We start from the raw sequence: 23338 nt of genomic DNA, 5'->3' as shown, positions 1-23338 counted from the left end.
GTACGTTCCCTTGGCCGCAGAAAAACACTTTTCACTGTACGTCGGTACATGTGACAATAAATATCAACCAATCAATCGGTTCTGACTCTAAAATCGCAATAGGCACCGATTTGATGCCAAATCACAATTCTCCGTAGCCTCGACAGCGGTGTCAATGCGCTCCAGAATGCACGTACAGTAAACACCGTTGGCATATCATTAGCGGACCTGACCCACAATCCTCCAGGATCTTCGCGATTCTCCACCTCCAATGGGCCCAATTCCTGACGGCAATGTTCACTTGTGCTTTTAAAAATTGTGAAACAGGCATCATGGCTGCTGAGGGAGAGAGAGAGGGGACGAAAAGTGTCCAATACTGCCATAATTTGCTGACAGTTGTGCTGCTGGCCGGGGGGGACTTCTGCCAGGGCCGGGGGGAGTAGTGGGGGGTGGGGGGGGCGGTGGCCAGCATATGGGCTGTGGGGCCGGAGTTGACAGACATGGCGCACCATTGCCACAGCCGGCAAGGCATCAATGCAGCTACACACGCCACTGACTGCCCACTGTAAACTTAGGGCCATGGGTCATATGGATGTCCCCCCCCCAGGCCACTCCCCAGGTGCTGTCTGGCCCCAGCTGACCCATCAGCCTTCTGGGAGTGTTCCAGCACAACCAGTGCCATCTTGAAGTATGTATATGAGGCTGCAGCTTGTTGGCCTCCTGAGTGTCCATTGAATCCGGCACTGTTTCTCATTGGAATCAATTGTGTTCCACGTGGCACCGATGCTAGCCCCTTAACAGTCGCTGAATCGGTCCAGGTGCAGCGCCAGTTCTGCTGTTGTGGAAGTCCATGAATCCTGCCCGGCATCAACACTTACTCAGGAACGGAGAATCCCGCCATATGCCTTTTTCAACTAAACAAAAATTGCTATATCCTTGACCAATCAGGGTTCACCTGTCTGATTTTAATTTAAACAAAACTTGGAAGTTAACTGTTCCCGGGTGCATTCTCTGTGGAAACACTGTTATCAACTAGAGTCGACTTTCATAACCAATCACCACTCTCTTCTCATACAATATAAATAGTTGTCCCTTTAGAATTGGCATTCTTGCGAATTGACCTGATGAGTACAGGACAAAAAGCTTCGGAGCATGGCTCTTTTTTTCAACAGTTCTCTGGTTTTAATTGAACTTCGTGTTCTGTAGCTGATTTCATGCTGAATAGGTGCTGCTGCTAGCAGGCTCTGAGCTCAGACAAGGCCTGGGAGAATGTTTGATGCAACTGAGAGTTATAGATTGAACATTGCCGCATTTACAGTTCACAGAGAAATTCTAGGGAGCTGAGAAAGTGGAAGGAGGTTTCTGGTTCTGTGTTGGAAACAGTTAGGCATCTGAGAAGTCCTGGGATCAATTTGGAGTTCAGTGCAGCCTGGAGACTGGGGTTCGGAGGTACCAGGGAGCAGTACCAGATTAGTAAAGCTAGCAGTCTGCAAAGAGGTTGAATGCATGCAGTGATTAGAGATGAGAATGCAATTTTGTGAATCCCTTAGAACTTAATCTCCAGAAAAGAGGTTGAACCATCAGGAGGTGAGTAATATTGACGTGGTCCAAGTCAGAGCAGCTTTTGAGGAAATTCAGAGGCTAGATCTTCGAAAGTGAAGAATTATACTCCCTCGTGAGGGAGTTTTAGTGAGTTATTGTGACTCGCAGTGGTCACCAATGTCAGGATTGGTTGTTGCAAAATCCATATGACCTGTCTTGTTTGCATCTTCCACTGAACGTGGAATGTGTTCCATTTGACAACTGTTTGTTTGTTGTTATTATTTTTATTCTATCGTGGGATGTGGGCACCTCTGTCTGGGCCAGCATTTATTGTCTACCCCTAATGGCCCAAGAGAAAGTGGCAGTATATCGCCTTCTGCAGCCCGTGTGGTGTCGTAACACCCAAAGTGCTGCGGGAACGGAGTTCCAGGATTTTGACCCAATGACAGTGAAGGAACGGCAGGATAGTTCCAAATCAGGATGATGAGTGACTTGGAGGGAAATTTGCAAGTGGTGATGTTCCCATTCATATGCTGTACTTGTCATTCTAGATGGTGGAGGTAGGAGGTTTGGAAGGTGCTGTCGAAGGAGCCTTCGTGAGTTCCTGCAGTGCATCTTGTAGATGGTACACACGGTTGCTACTGTCTGTCGGTGGTTGAGGGGGTGAATGTTGAAGGTGGTGGATGGGATGCCAATCAAGCAGGGCTGCTTTGTCTTGGATGGTGTTGAGCTTTGTGAATGTTGTTGGAGCTGCATTCATCCAGGCAGGTAGAGAGTATTGCATCACACTCCTGACTTCTGTCTTGTAGATTGTGGGCAGGCTTTGTGGGGGGGTCAGGAGTTGAGTTCATCTCCATATAATTCCCAGCCTCTGACCTGCTCTTGTAGCCACAGTATTTATATGCTAGTTCAGTTCAGTTTCTGGTCAATGGTAACCCCAGAATGTTAATTGTGGGGGATTCAGCGATAGTAATGCCATTGAATGTCAAGGGCGGATGATTAGATTCTCTCATGTTGGAGATAGTCATTGCCTGGCACTTGTGTGATGTGAATGTTATATGTCACTTATCAGTCCAAGCCTGAATATTGCCCAGACCTTGCTGCATATAGACACAGATTGCTTCAATATCTGGGGTGTTGTGAACGTTGCTGAAAATTGTGCAATCATCCACAAACATCCCCACTTCTGACCTTATGATGGAAGGAGGGTCACTGATGAAGCAGCTGAAGATGATAGAGCTCAGGAAATTCCCCTAAGAAACTAGTGCTGTGATGTCCCGGTACTGAGATGATTGACCTCCAACCACCACAACTATCTTCCTTTGTGCCAGGTATGACTCCAACCAGCGGAGAGTTTTCTCCCTGATTCCCATTGACCGTAGTTTTGCTGGGGCTCCTTGATGCCATACTCGGTCAAATGCTGTTTTGCAGTCAAGGGTAGACATTCTCACCTCACCCCTGGCATTCAGCTCTTTCTGTCCCCAGAGCAATTCTGAATGTTAGAATATGACATGGATATTGTAATTTGTTTTACTTTGCTGACTTTGTCGAGCATTTTGTTTGTTTAAAACAATGGAATCTTCTGAGTTTATACTCTTACCAAGTACCTGCAATTTCAAACTTCATCTAGTTTAAACAAAAAGTTACTGGTCCGTAAGCGGACCGTATCCTACTGTTTGAGGTAACACACAAGCACGTTCTCAAGAGTAATTAAGGATGGGCATTAAATGCTGGCTTTGGCATTAAAATCCTCGGTTGTAATTGAAGTGGAATTTACCTACCTAATGTCCCAGTGTTCCATCAACACATTCCTGTACTGCGACTGATTATGAGTCTTTTAAAAGTATTCTTTTCTCAATAGGTAAGACACCCCTATCCTCCATGTGTCCTGCCATTATACTTGATAAAAACAAGTCAGTGAAGATGGTGGTAGGAGCCTCCGGTGGAACAAAGATCACTACAGCAACTGCTCTGGTATGTAATGATGGGACAATGGAATACGAGGATCGATACAGAATAATAGGGAACTGGAGGGGAAAGAAATACTGGGAGATTATTTTGTTGAGAAGCCGAACATCTTGCCTGATTCATTCACTGTTCCTCTTGTATTTCTAGGTGATAATGAATGCGTTGTGGTTTAATTACAATGTTAAGAGAGCTGTGACTGAACCCAGAGTTCACCATCAACTATTCCCCAATGTGACCCAAGTTGAGCAAGCTGTGGAGAAGGTTGGTGTTTGTGATGTGTGCACGCATATCTGTATGGGCTGGATATTGGTTAATGTTTCCATAGGATCTATCAGTCAGAGTTCATCTTCGCCTTCCTCCCCCCACCCCAATACCTCCCCGTTTTACTGTAATGGAGCCTGGGGATGTTTGGAACTGCAAGGAACAATCAATCTGGCTGTTAGTCTCAGGAATAGAAAATAGGAAGAGGAGTAAGCCATTCGGCCCTGTCAGCCTGCTCCATTACTCAATATGATCATGGCCAATGCCATATTGCCGCTCTCTCCCTATACCCTCTGAATCATTTGGAGTCTAGAAATCTATTCATTTCTTTCTTAATATATTCAGTGACCTGGGCTCCACAGTCTTCTCTGGTAGAGAATTCCACAGGTTCACCGCCCTCTGAGTGAGGTTTCTCCTTGTTCTAGATTCCCGAGCCACAAGGAAACAATATCCCTGTATCCAGTCTGTCCATCCCCGTCAGACATTTATACGGTTCATACACTGGCCAGAATTCTCCAGCCCTTCGCTGGCGGCGAGATTCTCTGGTGTCGCCAGCAGTGCACCGCTACCCGCAGGTTTCCCGGCGGCTTGGGGTGGCTTCACTGGGAATTCCCATTGACAAGTGGCGGGAACGGAGAATCCCACCTCCAGCAAACGGCCTGTCGCCTCCCGCTGCCGAGAAACACACAACTGGAAAGCCAAAGAACCCCGTCCATAGAACTAGATGAGCCTACAGTGCATTCAGCCACTCATTCATTCATGTCCATGTCAGCTTTTTGCTGTACAAACAAAAAACTAACTGCATTATACAACACTCACCGAATTATCTTCCTTTGTTTCATTGATTCAATTTTCCTTTAAAAGATGCAATGCCCAATCACCCTGAAATGATTTACTTTCCCTTTGTGACAACCAGAGTATTTCTCTATTCACTCCTTTAAAGCCTCCCCTATTATTAAAAACCTTTGATCATTCGCTATTTGACTTTCCAAATTTAGCTTAGAATCTCAAAGTCATTTACAACTCTAGTTTCTGAACCACACCATCATACTTGTGAATCGAGACGGAACCTTTTCGAGACGGAGAGTCTTCAAAGACTCTCCCATGATGTGTTGCTCAAAAAACACACAGTGTATTCCAACTGAGACCCAACCAGTGCTGGAAACAAATTCACCCTGGTTCCTATTCATGAAATAAATGATTTTATTTGCCAGCATTCACACTTTCAGGGAAGCCCAAAATGTCTGTCCATCCATATCCTCCAGGGACCTTCATATCTCCAAATACTCGATTTCCTTTGAATTTTTATTTCATGGCATATGAGCATTGCTGCCAGGGCTGACTTTGTTTCCCATTCCCTAATTGTCCCTTGAGAAGGTGGTGGAGAGCCGCGCCTCTTGAACTGCTGCATGCATTGTAGGAACACCCACAGTGCTGTTGGGAAGGTTGCTCCAGGATTTTGACCCAGCGACAGTGAAGGAACGGTGACATATTTCCAAGTCAGGATGGTGTGTGACTGGGAGGAGATATTGCAGGTGGTGGTGTTCACATCCACCTGCTGCCCTTGACCTTCTGGGTGGCATCTGCCCACCCCAGAGTGGTTGGCGCCCCGCCCTGCTGGTGTGGAAGGCCTTTGGCGCCTGCTGATGTCATCCCCACGCATGCGCAGGGGGGGTATCACCTACACGTCGGCCATGGCGGAGGCTGACGGTCGGCACGTAGGAAAAGAGTGCCCCCACGGCACAGGCCCGCCCGCAGATCGGTGGGCCCCTGGGGCCAGGTCGTCCCGGTCCCCCCCCCCCCCCCCCCCCCCCCCCAGGACCCCGGAGCCAACCCGCGCTGCCAAGTCCCGCCGGTAAGGGACCTAGTTCAATTTACGCCGGCGGGACTGGCATAGAACCAGCGGGACTTCGGCCCATCACGGGCCGGAGAATCACCGGGGCGGGGCCCGGCGACCGGCACAGCGCGTGTCCCACCCCCGCCGAATCTCCGGTGCCGGAGAATTCGGCGGCCGGTAGGGGCGCGATTCACGCCGACCCCCGGCGATTCTCCAACCCGGCGGGGGGTCGGAGAATCCCGTCCATTGTGTTTGGAATGTGCTGTCAAAGCAGCTTCGTGAGTTCCTGCAGTCCATCTGGTAAAAGGTACACACCGCTGCCACTTTGCACTGGTGGTGGAGAGAATAGTGGTGCTGAGTGCAGCTCCAGCAACATTTAAGAAGCTTGACACCATCCAGGGCAAAGTAGCCCGCTTGTAGCTCCTTCCACAAATATTCAAACCCTCTACCACCGACGAACAGTGGCAGCCGGGATGCACTGCAGGAACTCACTAAGGCTCCTGAGGCAGCACCTTCCAAGCCCACGACCACTACCATCTAGAAAAACAAGGGCAGCATGCACATGGGAACACCACCAGCTGAAAGCTCCCCTCCAAGTCACTCACCATCCTGATTTGGAAATATATTGCCATTCCATTCACTATCACTGGGTCAAAACCTGGAACTCCTTCCCTAGCAGCAATATATGGGCAATAAATGCTGACCTAACCAGCGACGCCCACATCCCGTAAACACATTTTTAAAAATCTGAACAGAGCTGCGATTCTTGCTGGTTTTGCTAGTGCTGTCGGGAAGGCTTTAAGCTTTAAACTCGACAGGGAAAGGGAATCTGGAGAGTATTGACAGGAATGCCAAAGTGTAAAAATTACTGAGACAGATAGCACTAGTTATAAATAATAGTAAGTTAATAGGTGGAGTCAGGGTAAGGGAGAATATCATGATGTCTAAATCAGTATTATTGTGCATGTTTACGAGTGCACTGAGTGTAGTAAATACGATTGGGGAGTCACAGGCGCAGATTTCATTTTGGAATGATGTTGTTGTGACGGTAATAGAGACCTGGCTCGAACTGGAGAATTCTAAATCTTATGCCTTTGTTCAAAAACAGGTTGTAAGGATTGCCCCAGCAATTACAGACTATTCCGCTTAAAATCAGTGGTGGGGAAGCTTCGAGAAACAATTATTCAGGATAGAATCAGTTGGCACATGGAAAAATGTAGGTTGATTACGAAAAGCCAGCATGGATTTCTAAAGGAGAAATCATATTTAATTGAGTTGGTAGATTTTTTTGAGGCGGTAACAGGAAGTAACGATGAGTGTAATGCTGTGGATGTGATGTACATGGACTATCAGAAGGTATTTGATACAGTGCCACACAACAGACATGTGAATAATGTTATGGTTCATGGAATAAAAGGGTCAGTAGAAATGTGGATAAAAAATTGCCTGAATAATAGGATACTAATGTCAATGGATATTTTTCAGGCTGGAGGAAAATGTGTACTGGTTTCCTCACGGGTTGGTATTGGGACCCTTGCTTTTCCTGACATATATTAATGATCTAGATCTTGGGTATGCATGGGACAGTTTCAAAGTTTGCAGATGGTACAAATCTTGAAATATTGTAAATTGTGAAGAGGGTATTGTCGAACTTCAAAAGAATATAGACAAGTTGCTTGTGGGCAGATAGGGGGCAGCTGAAGTCCAATGCAGGAGGTGATGCATTTTGGCAGGAAAAACTTGGAGAAACAAGATAAAATAAAGGGTAAAATTCTTAAGGGGTGCAGGAGCAGAGGGACCTGGGTGTATCTGTGGATAGATCATTGAAGGTGGAAGGACGGATGGAGAGAGCAGTTAATAAAGCATACAGTATTCTGGGTTTTATTAATAGGGGCAGAGAGTACAAGAGAAAGGAGGTTATGCTGAACTTATACAAGACACGGGTTAGACCTCATCTGGAATATTGTGTACAGTTCTGGGTGCCACACTATAGGAAGGATGTGAATGCATTGGAGAGGGTGCAGATGAAGTCGACAAGAATGGTTCCAGAGGTGAGAAACTTCAGTTCTGAGGACAGGTTGGAGAGGTTGGGACAGTTCTCCTTGGAGAGAAGAAAGCTAAGAGGAGATTTGATAGAGATGTTCAAAATCATGAGGGCTTGCCAGAGTAGATCAGAACAAACTGTTGCGGCTCACAAAAGGATCAAGGATGAAAGGACACAGATTTAAAGAGATTTACAAAGGAAGCAAATGTGATGTGAGAAAAGCCTATTCACGCAGCGGGTGTTTTGGGTCTGGAATGCACGGGCTGGAAGTGTGGTGGTGGCAGGTTCAATAGAGGTAGGCAAGAGGGTATTTGAATAGAAACAAATGGGCAGGGGTACGGGGAAAAGGCAGGAGAATGGCACTAAGTCAAAATGCTCATTTGGAGACCTGGTGCAGGCACGATGGGCCGAATGGCCTCCTTTTCTGTCACAACTATTCTGTGAATCTGAGTTTGTCTCAACAGAATTCCCAACATTTGACCTACTCTTTGTAGTCACAGTATTTCTTAGGCCAATCCAGTTCAGTTTCTGCTCAATGGGAACATGTATATTCAGCACCGTGCAATCCATAGCCACAATTAGCTATGGCCCACAAAGATCCTTTGGCAACTTGCTCTGTCACTGTGCCACTATCATTCTGCTCTCCATCCAGGTTGTGATGTCCACCCATCAGACCGGACCTGTTCTTTCTTGATGTTTCGCCTTGTATTGTTACCGACCAAATTCTCATTCCACCTTTCCGCCATGGTATTTTCTCAATTTCCGTGGCTTCACTTCAGCTAAAAGTCCATGTAATGTTGGAATTCAATTAGAGCAGATGCTAAAACTGTGTGCAATTTTATAATCTGTCATATATATATATATATATATATATATATGTATATATAGTTACAATCAGTGCTCCATAACAAACATGATGTCGAGAATAACATTCCAACAAATAACAAGAGACAGGAGCACAAAAAAGCTCTAAATTTTCAGTAAAGTAAGTGCTGAATTTTCTGCTTCCTGCCACCAGCAGTGAGAATTGCAATTGGGTGGAGAATAGTGCACAATGGAAACATTGCGATTTGCGCCCGGCGCTGATTCCTTCACCATGCTCTGACTGGCGAATCCATGCAAATGACAGTTTTGCATGGATTCGCCGGTGCAGGGCGCAAATGTCGATAACGGTGCCAGCGAGGGACCGGAGCATGGTGAAGGAATCGGCAGTTTTGCATGGATTTCAATTTAATTATTGGGTTGAGACTTCATGCTCCACCTCTCTTAGGTGGAGGTCTCGCGGAAGTGAATTGGTGCAAGTGGGGCCTGGGCGCCATGGCTGCTGAGGGGGCGCGGAAGGCAAAAAAAACTCTCAAAAACCCTAAAATATTGGTGGGCTTGCTGGGGGAGTGGCCACCCGGGCCTGGGGCAATAGCAGGGAATGACTTGATGCCAAGTCCGTGGACCCGAGGTGTTTTCCTCAGGATCAGGGTAGCCTGGCTCAGACTGCCATTACTGCAGTATGTGCTTTAACCTTCAGGAAGCATAGTGGAGTACATGCCCCAGTCTACATCAATGGGAACAAAGTAGAAAGGGTCGAGAGCTTCAAGTTTTTAGGTGTCCAGATCACCAACAGCCTGTCCTGGTCCCCCCATGCCGACATTATAGTTAAGAAAGCCCACCAACGACTCTACTATCTCAGAAGACTAAGGAAATTTGGCATGTCAGCTACGACCCTCACCAACTTCTACAGATGCACCATAGAAAGCATTCTTTCTGGTTGTATCACAGCTTGGTATGGATCCTGCTCTGCCCAAGACCGCAGGAAACTACAAAAGGTCGTGAATGTAGCCCAATCCATCACGCAAACCAGCCTCCCATCCATTGACTCTATCTATAATTCCCGCTGCCTCAGAACTGCAGCCAGCATAATTAAGGACCCCACGCACCCCGGACATACTCTCTTCCACCTTCTTCCGTCAAGGAAAAGATACCAAAGTTTGAGGTCACGTACCAACAGACTCAAGAACAGCTTCTTCCCTACTGCCATCAGACTTTTGAATAGACCTACCTCGTATTAAGTTGATCTTTTCTCTACACCTTGCTATAACTGTAACATTATATTCTGCAGTCTCTCCTTCCTTCCCTATGTACGGTATGAATTGTCTGTACAGCATGCAAGAAACAATACTTTTCACTGTATACTAATACATGTGACAATAATAAATCAAATCAAATTAAACGCACCCCTTTGGTGCTTCTTACAGGCGCCTGGCTGTTCACACTGCTGAGTTCTACCTGTGTCCTGTGAATGCTCAGAGAGCCTCCAGTGATTTGGGAGCCCACCCTGGCTGCTCCCCTGGACACCCTCATACCTCAGCTGTATCATCAAGGGGATGGGTGTGGCCATGCTCAATTAGGGGCCCACCAGGTGTTGGCACTGTACAGGAAGCAGGGAATCAGCAGAGCTCACCCCAACCAGAGGTCACCTGCAGCGTGGCGTTTGGAACCCTCAGGGCAGAGGCCTCACCAGCGACCCCCACCTCTCCGGATCACCAACTGTCTCCTCCTGGTGATGCTTGCAGCACTGACTGCCTCTGCCACTGTAGTGATCTCTGTATATGTAAATACATGAAGGGTTAGTGTGTACTCAGCAGTCAGATGATCACGAGAGGGCAACACTAACAGGGGGTATATAAACAACCACAATCTGTTTTCCGGCTCTCTTTGGATGTGTTGTAGCTAGAGGACAGACATATAGCAAGCTCAGAGTGTAAAATATATTATTCATTGTTAATCTAAATTTATCTTGTTTAATTCGAACACTAGCAAAAGTATTGAAGAAAAGAGCTCACAAGTAAATTGATTAGTTACTCAAATTATTTGTATCACTGGCTGACTTTGATAATTCATCATCTAAGTTAAGTTCAACTCGGCAGAAACAAATGAGTAACAAATAATCCCAAGTAATATAACATGGTACTTGTATAAAAGCTTTAAGAAAATATTACTAGATAGATTCGGCAAGGAAAAAAGAAAATTCCAGTACCGACTGTTCGACTGTGGAAGACTTTGCAGCAATCGGATCCTCGACAACCAATCGACTCTGGACCACGTTCAAGCTCCACGGCAGCTGAAAACTACTGGTAATTTAAATTTAAACTGGAAGCTTTTTAAGCAACAGTTCCAACTTTGATTTGGAAGTGCATGATCTAAAACTGTCTCGGAAGCCAGAAGAATAGCACTGCTACTGTCAATGGTAGGCCAGCAAGCTATAGAGATATATAATTCATTTATATTCTCAGAAGGTGAAGACAGAAGAAAATTTGGTGTGATTGTTACAAAGTTTGATGACCACTGCAAGATGCAGACTAATGAAATCCGGGAGCGTTTCAGGTTTCATAAAAGGTTACAGAAAAACGGCGAACCAATCACAAGCTTTGTCATCGACTTAAAACTGCTAGCACAAACATGTAATTTCGCTGATTTGCATGATTCATTAATAAGGGATCAAATTGTTTATGGACTTAGTGATGAAAGCTTGTGAGAAGCATTATTCAGACAAAACGATCTAATGCTCAAAATCGCGACCGTAAAATGTATTTCGCATGAGCAAAGCAGAAATCCATATTTGGAGTTTTATCACCGGGAAAAGGGAGCGAAAGTCCACCACAAGATTGAGAATGTAAAAGTGGTGTCACTGGCAGCTATCTTGCATGTGCACACTCCAGCTCAGGACATGCGCAGTTCGTACAAAGATACGGGGCTCAAGAGAAGAAGTCTGCGCATGTGCAAACGTACATCATGCGTCAGAGAGACGACGTCATGATGTGCTACCGATGTGGTAACGCGCAAGGAAAAAGATGTTTAAAATGCTCAAAGCTCAATCACTGCATCCCAATGCAAGTCAACAGCGATTTTTAAGAATCCAACTTTGAAGCAACAACTTATCAATGTTCGCAGCATTGATAAAATGGAAAATCGAGAATCCAAGAATGATTTTACAGAAGATGAAGATTATTTTTCCTTGGAGAACATTTTCTTCGTCGGAATAATAAATACAGAAGATGAACTTCAATCAACAACAAAGGCTCATCAGCAAATAAATCACGTTGACTCCAACAGTGAATGAACCACAACAGTGCAAGTCAATAATGTACCAATACTATTCAAACTTGGCACTGGTGCTTCAGCAATCTTGCTGACTAGCAAAGATCTTGCTTCAATATAAGGGGAATACGAGATACCTGCTGCATGCAAGTTTCAAGATTATAATGGCAACCAAATTGTTTCCAAAGGATCGTGCTGTTTGAAAGTGGTCAATAAGAAGATCAAGAGAGTACTACGTTTTGAGATCATGGACGACCAGAAATCTTTGCTGTTGGGTGCTCAAGCACCTTGCGGCTTGTCCAAAGAATCTTCATGAATACCAAAGACACATCACGACTCGACGATGATATCCAGCACTGCTTAGTGAATACCCTGATGTATTTCGAGGTATGGGTACATTAGCATACAAAAACAAAATTTTGCTCAACAATGATTCAAAACCCATCCACGAAGAAGAGTACCAGCTCCAGTACCAGAGGAAATGGGCGAGGTACTAAATGAATACTTTGCATCAGTATTCACCAAAGAGAAGGAATTGGTAGATGTTGAGTCTGGAGAAGGGTGTGTAGATAGCCTGGGTCACATTGAGATCCAAAAAGAAGAGGTGTTGGGTGTCTTAAAAAATATTAAGGTAGATAAGTCCCCAGGGCCTGATGGGATCTACCCCAGAATACTGAAGGAGGCTGGAGAGGAAATTGCTGAGGCCTTGACGGAAATCTTTGGATCCTCGCTGTCTTCGGGGGATGTCCCGGAGGACTGGAGAATAGCCAATGTTGTTCCTCTGTTTAAGAAGGGTAGCAAGGATAATCCCGGGAACTACAGGCCGGTGAGCCTTACTTCAGTGGTAGGGAAATTACTGGAGAGAATTCTTCGAGACAGGATCTACTCCCATTTGGAAGCAAATGGACGTATTAGTGAGAGGCAGCACGGTTTTGTGAAGGGGAGGTCGTGTCTCACTAACTTGATAGAGTTTTTCGAGGAGGTCACTAAGATGATTGATGCAGGTAGGGCAGTGGATGTTGTCTATATGGACTTCAGTAAGGCCTTTGACAAGGTCCCTCATGGTAGACTAGTACAAAAGGTGAAGTCACACGGGATCAGGGGTGAGCTGGCAAGGTGGATACAGAACTGGCTAGGCCATAGAAGACAGAGAGTAGCAATGGAAGGATGCTTTTCTAATTGGAGGGCTGTGACCAGTGGTGTTCCACAGGGATCAGTGCTGGGGCCTTTGCTCTTTGTAGTATATATAAATGATTTGGAGGAAAATGTAACTGGTCTGATTAGTAAGTTTGCAGACGACACAAAGGTTGGTGGAATTGCGGATAGCGATGAGGAATGTCGGAGGATACAGCAGGATTTAGATTGTTTGGAGACTTGGGCGGAGAGATGGCAGATGGAGTTTAATCCGGACAAATGTGAGGTAATGCATTTTGGAAGGTCTAATGCAGGTAGGGAATATACGGTGAATGGTAGAACCCTCAAGAGTATTGAAAGTCAAAGAGATCTAGGAGTACAGGTCCACAGGTCACTGAAAGGGGCAACACAGGTGGAGAAGGTAGTTAAGAAGGCATACGGCATGCTTGCCTTCATTGGCCGGGGCATTGAGTATAAGAATTGGCAAGTCATGTTGCATCTGTATAGAACCTTAGTTAGGCCACACTTGGAGTATAGTGTTCAATTCTGGTCGCCACACTACCAGAAGGATGTGGAGGCTTTCGAGAGGGTGCAGAAGAGATTTACCAGAATGTTGCCTGGTATGGAGGGCATTAGCTATGAGGAGCGGTTGAATAAACTCGGTTTGTTCTCACTGGAACGAAGGAGGTTGAGGGGAGACCTGATAGAGGTCTACAAAATTATGAGGAGCATAGACAGAGTGGATAGTCGGAGGCTTTTCCCCAGGGTAGAGGGGTCAATTACTAGGGGGCATAGGTTTAAGGTGAGAGGGGCAAGGTTTAGAGTAGATGTACAAGGCAAGTTTTTTACGCAGAGGGTAGTGGGTGCCTGGAACTCGCTACCGGAGGAGGTGGTGGAAGCAGGGACGATAGTGACATTTAAGGGGCATCTTGACAAATACATGAATAGGATGGGAATAGAGGGATACGGACCCAGGAAGTGTAGAAGATTGTAGTTTAGTCGGGCAGCATGGTCGGCACGGGCTTGGAGGGCCGAAGGGCCTGTTCCTGTGCTGTACATTTCTTTGTTCTTTGTTCTTTGTTCCACTGCGGGAAAGACTAAAAGCAGAATGACAACGATTACAGTCTCAAGGAATCATCTCAAAAGTCACATAACCGACAGTTCATTTGTCTGTGTCAAGAAGCCTTCAGGTGATCTAAGAATCTGTATGGATCCGAAAGATCTAAACAAGAACATCCATAAGGAATGCTACCCTATTCCCAAGCGAGAGGAGATAACGTGAGATGGCAAACGCTCGCATTTTTAGCAAACTCAATGCTTCACAAGGTTTCTGGCAGGTGCAGCTAGATGATTCAAGCAAATTACTCGGTACGTTCAACACGCCATTTTGACGTTACTGTTTTAATCGAATGCCTTTCGGGATCATCTCAGCCTCAGAGATTTTTCACCGAATTATGGAGCAGATGACGGAAAACATTGAAGGTGTCAGAGTTTATGTGGATGGCATCATCATCTGGTAAACTACAGAAGAAGACCATATTGCAAGACTAAAACAAGTGTTTCACAGGATCCTCCAGTGTGGACTGAAGCTCAACAGATCTAAGTGCATGTTTGCGTGCTCATCTTTGAATTTTCTGTGTGATACAATTTCAGTTCAAGGTGTCAGGCCAGACAATGAAAAAATATCTGCACACAGAATCTGCAACAGCCGAAAGATTAAAAAGCTGTGCTTCGATTTCTGGGATTCATTAATTTCTTAGGGAAATTAATTTCAAACTTATCAACGAGGACGTCAGCTCCAAGAAACTTAATCAGAAAGACTAGAGTTTGAATGGACTCCACGCCACCAGGAACAATGGGTGGACCTCCAGCATCAATTGATGACGGCTCCTATTCTGACTTTTCTGATCCAACCAAACCTACAAAGATCTCAACCAATGCCAGTCAAGAGGGAATTGGTGCGATACCACTTCAGCAAGACAACCAAACAGACTGGGTTCCAGTAGCATACGTGTTCAGAGCGATGACCGCCACTGAGTGCAGGTATGCACAAATAGAAAAAGAGTGTCTTGGACTGATCACAGGTATATCAAAGTTTCACGACTATGTGTACGGGGTAGCTACATTCATCGTAGAAAACGATCACAGACCACTGGTTAACATCATTGATAAGAATCTCAGTGATATGACTCCTCGCCTGCAAAGAATGGTGATGAAGTTGAAGAGGTACGACTTCACACTAGTCTACACTCCTGGAAAATACCTCATCATACCCGACACACTATCTAAATCCATCAATATAGAAAGCTCACCTCCTGAGACCATTAGCGATATAGAAGCTCAATTACAGTACAAGGAAACGCTTCCGGCATCTGACGAAAAATTGCAGCAAATTCATATAGAGGCACAAAAAGATGCAACCTTGCAACTAGTAATACATCAAATCCAGCATGGTTGGCCAAAAGGACACTGTCCACAATTTAAAAATATCCAGGCAGACCTAACTGTAGTAGATGGACTGCAACTAAGAAACAACCAAATCGCCATTCCGCTAACTCTCAGGTCAGAAATGCTCAGCAAGATTCACGAAGGACATCTTGGAATTGAGACGTGCAAGAGAAGAGCACGGCAAGCTGAGTATTGGCCGGGAAAAAAGAAAGAAATAAACAACGTGGTAATGATGTGTCAAAAACATCAACCAGCACAATGTAAGGAGACACTACAACAGCACGAAATATCTACGTCACCGTGGACGAAAGTAGGCATTGACTTGTTCCATGCTAAAGGGAGAGACTATGTTCTCATCATCGACAACCACTCCAACTTTCCTGAAGTGATGAGACTTCCAGATCTCACCTCCACGTTAGTGGTAAAAGCATGTCGGGAATCCTGCGAGACACGGCATTTTGCAAACCGTTATGTCAGATAATGGCCCCTGCTTCGCGAGCTGGGAGTGGGCAGACTTCTCAAAAAGATATAATTTCAACCATATAGCCTTGAGTCTGCACTTTCCTCAGTCAAACTGCGAAGTAGAGAAAGGTGCACACATTGTAAAGCAATTAATAAGCAAGGCGAGTGATTCGCAATTCGATATTCACTTGGCTTTACTTTCATATAGAGCCTCACCATTAAGTTCAGGGCTATCTCTGGCTCAAATGCTTTCCAATCATGAAGTGAGAACAATGCTACCCATGATACAGACAACTAATCCAGATCAATCATGTGTGTTGAGTAAAATAAAGCAACATTGCAACAAACAGCGACATTACTATAATCGACATGTGATAACACACAACCACTAGAAGCTGATGATACAGTTAGACTTCGACACCCAGAAGGAGGATGGTCACAAACCGCTGCAGTAATCAGACAAGCAGCACCACGTTCGTATGTTGTCAAAACTGCAGAGGGTGTACTGATACAACAAAATCGGCGAGACCTTTTAAAAATTTGAATTCCTCAACCTGTATTTCCAACGTTGAATTTGCATCAATCTCTGAACCAGCATAACTTGCATACAAACAAACCAGTTGGCATTGATCAGAAGGACATTAAAAAGTCAGCTACTCCAAGTCAACTGAGAAGATCGAGTAGACGGCGTAAACCAAATTGTTTAAACTTGTGAACTTTAAACTTGTGAACATTGAACTGATTGATTCACTAACTCTGTATAATGCATGACAAACTGCATCATTTCTTTATGTACAATTTTCTTTGCAGCATACAGAAAATATGTAACACAAAAAAAGGGGATGTAGCGATCTCTGCATATGTAAATACATGAAGGGTTAATGTGTAGTCAGTACAGTCAGATGATCATAAGAGGGCAACACAAACAGGGGGTATATAAACAACCACAATCTGTTTTCCGGCTCTCTTTGGATGTGTTGTAGCTAGAGGACAGACAAATAGCAAGCTCAGAGTGTAAAGTATATTATTTATTGTTAATCTAAATTTATCTTGTTTAATTCGAATACTAGTAAAAGTATTGAAGAAGAGAACTCACAAGTAAATTGATTAGTTACTCAAATTATTTGTTATCGCTGTACGACTTTGAGCATTCATCATCTAAGTTAAGTTCAACTCGGCAGAAACAATTGAGTAACAAATATTACTCCCAAGTAATAGAACAGCCACCATCTCCCAGACACTGTTCAGGAGTTTAATGCTTATCTGGGGAAGAGGGTGTTCCTCCTGTCCTCATTGACATTGAGCTGTGGGTCCACTTTGGACTCCCAAATCAGGCAGCAGGTCTTCTCTGAGCCATCTTCGTGACTGAAATGAGTGTGTAGTGAGTGGAGCACTTAAAAACAGCTACAGCTGTCAGGCTCTTTAGCACTAACTCCGGCCCCAGCAGTTACACCGCCTGCTGGGCCAGGAATTTCTTTCAATTCTCGTTGGCAGGGTGCTGGCCCAGTTGCATGTCCTGAATTGCAGAACGGATAGCGTCCTCAACGGAAATGTGATAAGGTGCCTCACGGGAGACTGCTGAGTAAAATAAGGGCCCATGGTATTCGAGGCAAGGTACTAACATGGATTGACGATTGGCTGTCAGGCAGAAGGCAGAGAGTTGGGATAAAAGGTTCTTTTTCGGAATGGCAACCGGTGACGAGTGGTGTCCCGCAGGGTTCAGTGTTGGGGCCACAGCTGTTCTCTTTATATATTAACGATCTAGATGACGGGACTGAGGGCATTCTGGCTAAGTTTGCCGATGATACAAAGATAGGTGGAGGGGCAGATAGTATGGAGGAGGTGGAGAGGCTGCAGAAAGATTTAGACAGTTTAGGAGAGTGGTCCAAGAAATGGCTGATGGAATTCAACGTGGGCAAGTGCGAGGTCTTGCACTTTGGAAAAAAGAATAGAGGCATGGACTATTTTCTAAACGGTGACAAAATTCATAATGCTGAAGTACAAAGGGACTTGGGAGTCCTAGTCCAGGATTCTCTAAAGGTAAACTTGCAGGTTGAGTCCGTAATTAAGAAAGCAAATGCAATGTTGTCATTCATCTCAAGAGGCTTGGAATATAAAAGCAGGGATGTACTTCTGAAGCTTTATAAAGCATTAGTTAGGCCCCATTTAGAATACTGTGAGCAATTTTGGGCCCCACACCTCAGGAAGGACATACTGGCACTGGAGTGGGTCCAGCGGAGATTCACACGGATGATCCCAGGAATGGTAGGCCCAACATACGATGAACGTCTGAGGATCCTGGGATTATATTCATTGGAGTTTAGGAGGTTGAGGGGAGATCTAATAGAAACTTACAAGATAATGAATGGCTTAGATAGGTTGGATGTAGGGAAGTTGTTTCCATTAGCAGGGGAGACTAGGACCCGGGGGTACAGCCTTAGAATAAAAGGGAGTCACTTTAGAACAGAGATGAGGAGAAATTTCTTCAGCCAGAGAGTGGTGGGTCTGTGGAATTAATTGCCACAAAGGGCGGTGGAGGCCGGGACGTTGAGTGTCTTTAAGACAGAAGTTGATAAATTCTTGATTTCTCGAGGAATTAAGGGGTATGGAGAGAGAGTGGGTAAATGGAGTTGAAATCAGCCATGATTGAATGGTGGAGTGGACTCGATGGGCCGAATGGCCTTACTTCCGCTCCTATGTCTTACGGTCTTATGGTCTTATGGTAGGAAAGTTAAAAGAGCTTAGTTTCACTCACAAAGAACTTAGTTTCATTCACAACTCTGCTAACTGAGTGTTAACTCACACCCTATCACAACTGTGCTCACTGGCCTATATTGGCTCCCAATCAAGCAATGTCTCCATTTCAAAATCCTCATTCTTGTTTTCAAATCCTTCCACGGGCTGGTCCATCCCTATCTCTGTGTTTTTCACCAACTCCACAACCCTGCAAGATCTCTGTGCTCCTCTCATTCAGGCCCCTTGTGCATTGCCAATATTAATTGCTCTGCTATTGGCGGCCATGCCTTCAGTTACCCAGGTGTAACATTCGCTACACTTCTCCACCTTCCTTTTCCCCTTTAAGACACTGCTTGAAATCCACCTTTTTGATGAAACTTTTGATCATCTGAGTTAAAGTCTGCCTGCTTTGTTTATTGTCATATTTTATATAATAATGTGTGAGGCACTTGTGAAGTTTTATTTCAATGAAATGAAAATGAAAATCACTTATTATCACGCGTAGGCTTCAATGGAGTTACTGTGAAAAGCCCCTAGTCGCCACATTCCGGATCCTGTTCGGGGAGGCTGGTACAGGAATTGAACCCACGCTGCTGGCATTGCTCTGCATTACAAGCCAGCTGTTTAGTCCACTGTGCTAAACCAGCCCCTGGTAAAGGTGCCATATAGATCTAGGTTTTGTTGTTGTAAATCTACTTAGCTCTGATTAGCTTCCTGATGCTTGTCAAATTACAATTGTCATCGCCATCCTATCCCCTTTCACCCATGATAAACCAACTCAACATAGACTGATGATCTGGGAGAGTTTGCACTGCTATCAGCAACTGAGAGGGAAGAAATCCCCAGTCCACAAACCAAGCTTGTTAAACCAGATCCCAAGCTGCGTTTCAACTCTACAAAGAATTGCTCCAAACTACATGGTATGTGACGGTGTGCATCAAGGCCAAGTCACTGCCTCCCTCATCCCAATGTAACGGTGTCCTGGAAGGCCATGTGCTGCTGTTCCCTTTATTCAGTTTGATGTTTCACACCATTCCGGGTTATGCTGTGGACTCAATCCCATTGACTTGAGGCAACAACCTACCACACATATTGCAGCAATTGGGAGAAGATTAAGACCATAAAACAGAGGAGCATAAGTAGGCCATTCGGCCCCTCGAGTCTGCTCTACCACTCAATTAGATTATGATTGATCTGGGAAGATCCTGAACTCCACTTTCTCGCCTTATCTCCATAACCATTGATTCCCTTGCTGATTAAAATACTATCTATCTCACCCTTGAACATACTTAATGCCCCAGCCTCTGTGCTAAAGGTTTTCACAGATTTACTGCGTTTCAAGAGAAGAAATTTCTCCTTGTTTCTGTCCTAAATGGGCAACCCCTCACTCTGAGATTATGTCCTCTGGTCTGAGACTCTCCCACAAGGGGAAACCTCTCAGCATCTACACTGTCAAGCCCCTGAGACCCCTATATGTCTCAATAAGGTCACTTCTCATTCTTCTGAACTCCAATGAGTACAGGCCCAACCTACTCAATGCAATGGGTGCTCTCCAGCACAACCGCTGCCATCTTGTTGGCTGCGATGATGTGTGTGGGGGGGAAAGTGTGTCTGTACAACATCCCAGCTAATAAGATGGCACTGGTTGTGCTGGAACAGGCCCATAAAGCTGATGGGTCGGCTGGGGCCAGAGGGCACCTTGGGGATGTGGCCTTGGGAAACATCCATACGACCTGTGGCCCTAAATTCACAGTGGGCTGTTAGCAGTGGGCGCAGCTGCAGGGCTGCCTTGCAGGCAGCGGCAATAGTGTTCCATGCCCATCCACCCCGACCCCACAGCCCACCTCCTGGCCAACTCCCGCTACTCCCCCCCCCCGGCCCCGGCAGAAGCTGCCAGGCTAGCAGCTGCCAGTAAAGTATGGCGATGCTGGACACTTGCCATGCCCCCTCTCTCTCCCTCAGCCACGGCACCTATTTCACCATTTTGAAAAGCACAAGTGAACCGTGCCGTCCGGTATTCAGCCTTTTGGAGGCGGAGCATCACAGAGGCCCTGGAAAATCCCAGGTTAAGCCCGCAAATGATATGCCAACGGTGTTTACTGTATGAGAGTCCTGGAAGGCATTGACGCTGCTGTCGAGGCGATGGAGAATTGCGATTTGGTGTGAAATCGGCGCCCATCACGAATTTGGCGTTGGAACCGATTGCCCAATCGTGTTTCCCGATTACGGCGTCGGCAACAGAAAATCCCGACCGTTAATTCCTCTGGGAGAGGGGACAGAGAATGAGGCGTTATAATATTAAAATTAGAACCAAGCCATTCAGGAGCAAAGTCTGGAAGTAGTTTTTCACTCAGAGAAAGAAATAGAATCATATACTCCTTACAGTACAGGAGGGGGCCATTTGGCCCATCGAGTCTGCACCAACCCTCCGAGAGAGCACCATGCTGAGGCCCAGTCCCTAGCCTCATCCCCAATATTCCACCTAACATTTGGACACTGAGGGCAATTTACCATGGTCAATCCACCTAACTTGCACGTCTTTGGACTGTGGGAGGAAACTGGAGCACCCGGAGGAAACCCACGCAGACACGGGGAGAAAGTGCAAACTCCGCACAGAGTCAACCGAGACCTGGGTGGAACCGGGGCCCTTAGCACTGTGAGGCAGCAGGTCTAACCACTGTGCCACCGTGCCGCCCCATAATAGAGTCTCTTCCCCAAAAAGGCTTTGAATATTGATTGATTTTTGTTCATTAATGATGCCAAAAGCAGGCGCTCATTTAGCACAGTGGGCTAAACAGCTGGCTTGTAATGCAGAACAATGCCAGCAGTGTGGGTTCAATTCCCGTACCAGCCTCCCAAACAGGTGCCGGAATGTGGTGACTAGGGACTTTTCACAGTAACTTCATTGAAGACTACTTGTGACAATAAGCGATTATTATCATTTTTATTAAATGCAGTTGTAGTGCAGATCAAATGATTGATACGATAGTGACATTTAAAGGGCATCTTGACAAATACATGAATAGGATGGGAATAGAGGGATACGGACCCAGGAAGTGTAGAAGATTGTAGTTTAGTCGTGCAGCCTGTTCTTGGAGGGCCGAAGGGCCTGTTCCTGTGCTGTACATTTCTTTGTTCTTTGTTCTTTGAACTGAAATGAGCAGCAGGCTTCGGCATCTAAATGGGCTCTCCCTGTTCCTAATGGATGTAAATCCCAGCTTTGACAACAAAGTCATAATTACTGACCTGTTTTGTTGGATTTTGCAGGCAACGCAAAAAGGTTTGCTCGAAAGGCACCATACGTTGAAGATCTTAACCAAACTTATGTCGGGGGGTGTGGTCCAGGCCATTGTCCGAGATGCAGGAAAGTGGTTTGCTGAATCCGACTATCGGAAAGGTGGCAAACCCGCAGGTTACTGAAGAGCTTGTGCGATTGATAACCGTAATTGTGCTGCACTCCATCGAGATTTATAAATAACCCAGTGAGTTAGACTGTGCGAACATAATCAATAAACAAATCCCTTTCAACTCGCTTTTCCAATGCACTGTTTTTATATTTACATATTTGCTCTTCGAAAGCCAATCTTGATAGAGTGTGGGGCCACAGGGGTGCTGCGAAGGGAATGCCTTGAGTTCAAGGAAACACTTTCTCAACGGTGAATTATCAAACTTATTTTCAGCAGGATCAAGCATTAAGTTACTTGAAAACATTTCTACTTTATCCGATTATCAGTTTAGGAAATTCTAGGCCTGTCCAGACCCAGTGGTAAGAAGTTTGAAGCCCAAGTTCAAACTGAGCCTTACAGCAGATAAGCAGGGGTGATTCACCGTACCTTCAGTGGACGAAACACCACATAATGGAACAAACACCATTTCCACATTTTTCTCGAGTTGCTACCAGTTCTTCTGGCAGCATTAGAACCCAGGCAGGAAAACCGCTGCAGATTTCCGCCCCAATATTCTTTTGCAGCTGTTCTTTCCATTGGATGTAACCATTCAATGTAATCAATTCCACCCTGTCCAACCTCTGACTGCTGACCTTCAGTTGCACTTGGGAATGACGTGTGATCTCACAATGGTTATCCTCAGGATTCTTAAGGTCATGTCTGGGTTTATTTTTTTTTTCATTGTAAAATCATGTAATTCTCACAATTATTTCCATGTCTTGTCACTTGCCCATTTATTAATTTTATTGCACTACCGTATTGTGAAAATATCAATAAATTATGAAACCAAGTTTTGTTCTTGTGTTTGTTTTTAATTCATTCACGGGATGATGAGGGCTTCGCTGGCGAGGTCAGCATTTATTGCCCATCACAAATTTACTTTGACAAGATGGTGGCGAGCTGTCTCTTGAACTGCAGCAGTCCATGGGGTATAGGTAGGCTCTTACAGAGACCCCAGCCTGGAAGTCTCCATTACAGAGACCCCTGCCCGGAAGTCTCCATTACAGAGACTCCTGCCTGGAAGTCTCCATTACAGAGACCCCTCCCAGGAAGTCTCCATTACAGAGACCCCTCCCTGGAAGTCCCCATTACAGAGACCCCTCCCTGGAAGTCTCCATTACAGAGACCCCTCCCTGGAAGTCCCCATTACAGAGACCCCTCCCTGGAATTCTCCATTACAGAGACCCCTGCCTGGAAGTCTCCATTACAGAGACCCCTGCCTGGAAGTCCCCATTACAGATGCCCCTGCCTTGAAGTCTCCATTACAGAGACCCCAGCCTGGAAGTCCCCTATTACAGAGACCCCTCCCTGGAATTCTCCATTACAGAGACCCCTGCCTGGAAGTCTCCATTACAGAGACCCCTGCCTGGAAGTCGCCATTACAGATGC

At 45.6% G+C, this 23338-nt stretch overlaps 1 protein-coding gene across 2 annotated transcripts in view; it reads left to right on the top strand.

Moving 5' to 3' along the window:
- Positions 1–23338, top strand: part of LOC140410772 (glutathione hydrolase 1 proenzyme-like) — a 494093-nt gene that overhangs the window by 460720 nt on the left and 10035 nt on the right. For both annotated transcript variants that reach the window (XM_072499388.1, XM_072499379.1), the window contains 2 exons: positions 3383–3495; positions 3637–3750. In XM_072499388.1, the coding sequence (XP_072355489.1) occupies positions 3383–3495; positions 3637–3750 (227 nt within the window). The remainder of the gene's footprint in view (positions 1–3382; positions 3496–3636; positions 3751–23338) is intronic.

Source organism: Scyliorhinus torazame, chromosome 1 (genome assembly GCF_047496885.1).
Source record: "Scyliorhinus torazame isolate Kashiwa2021f chromosome 1, sScyTor2.1, whole genome shotgun sequence".
In the NCBI taxonomy this organism is placed as follows: domain Eukaryota; kingdom Metazoa; phylum Chordata; class Chondrichthyes; order Carcharhiniformes; family Scyliorhinidae; genus Scyliorhinus; species Scyliorhinus torazame.
The sequence above is the reverse complement of the archived record's forward strand: the minus strand, read 5'-3'. Positions and strand labels throughout refer to the sequence as shown.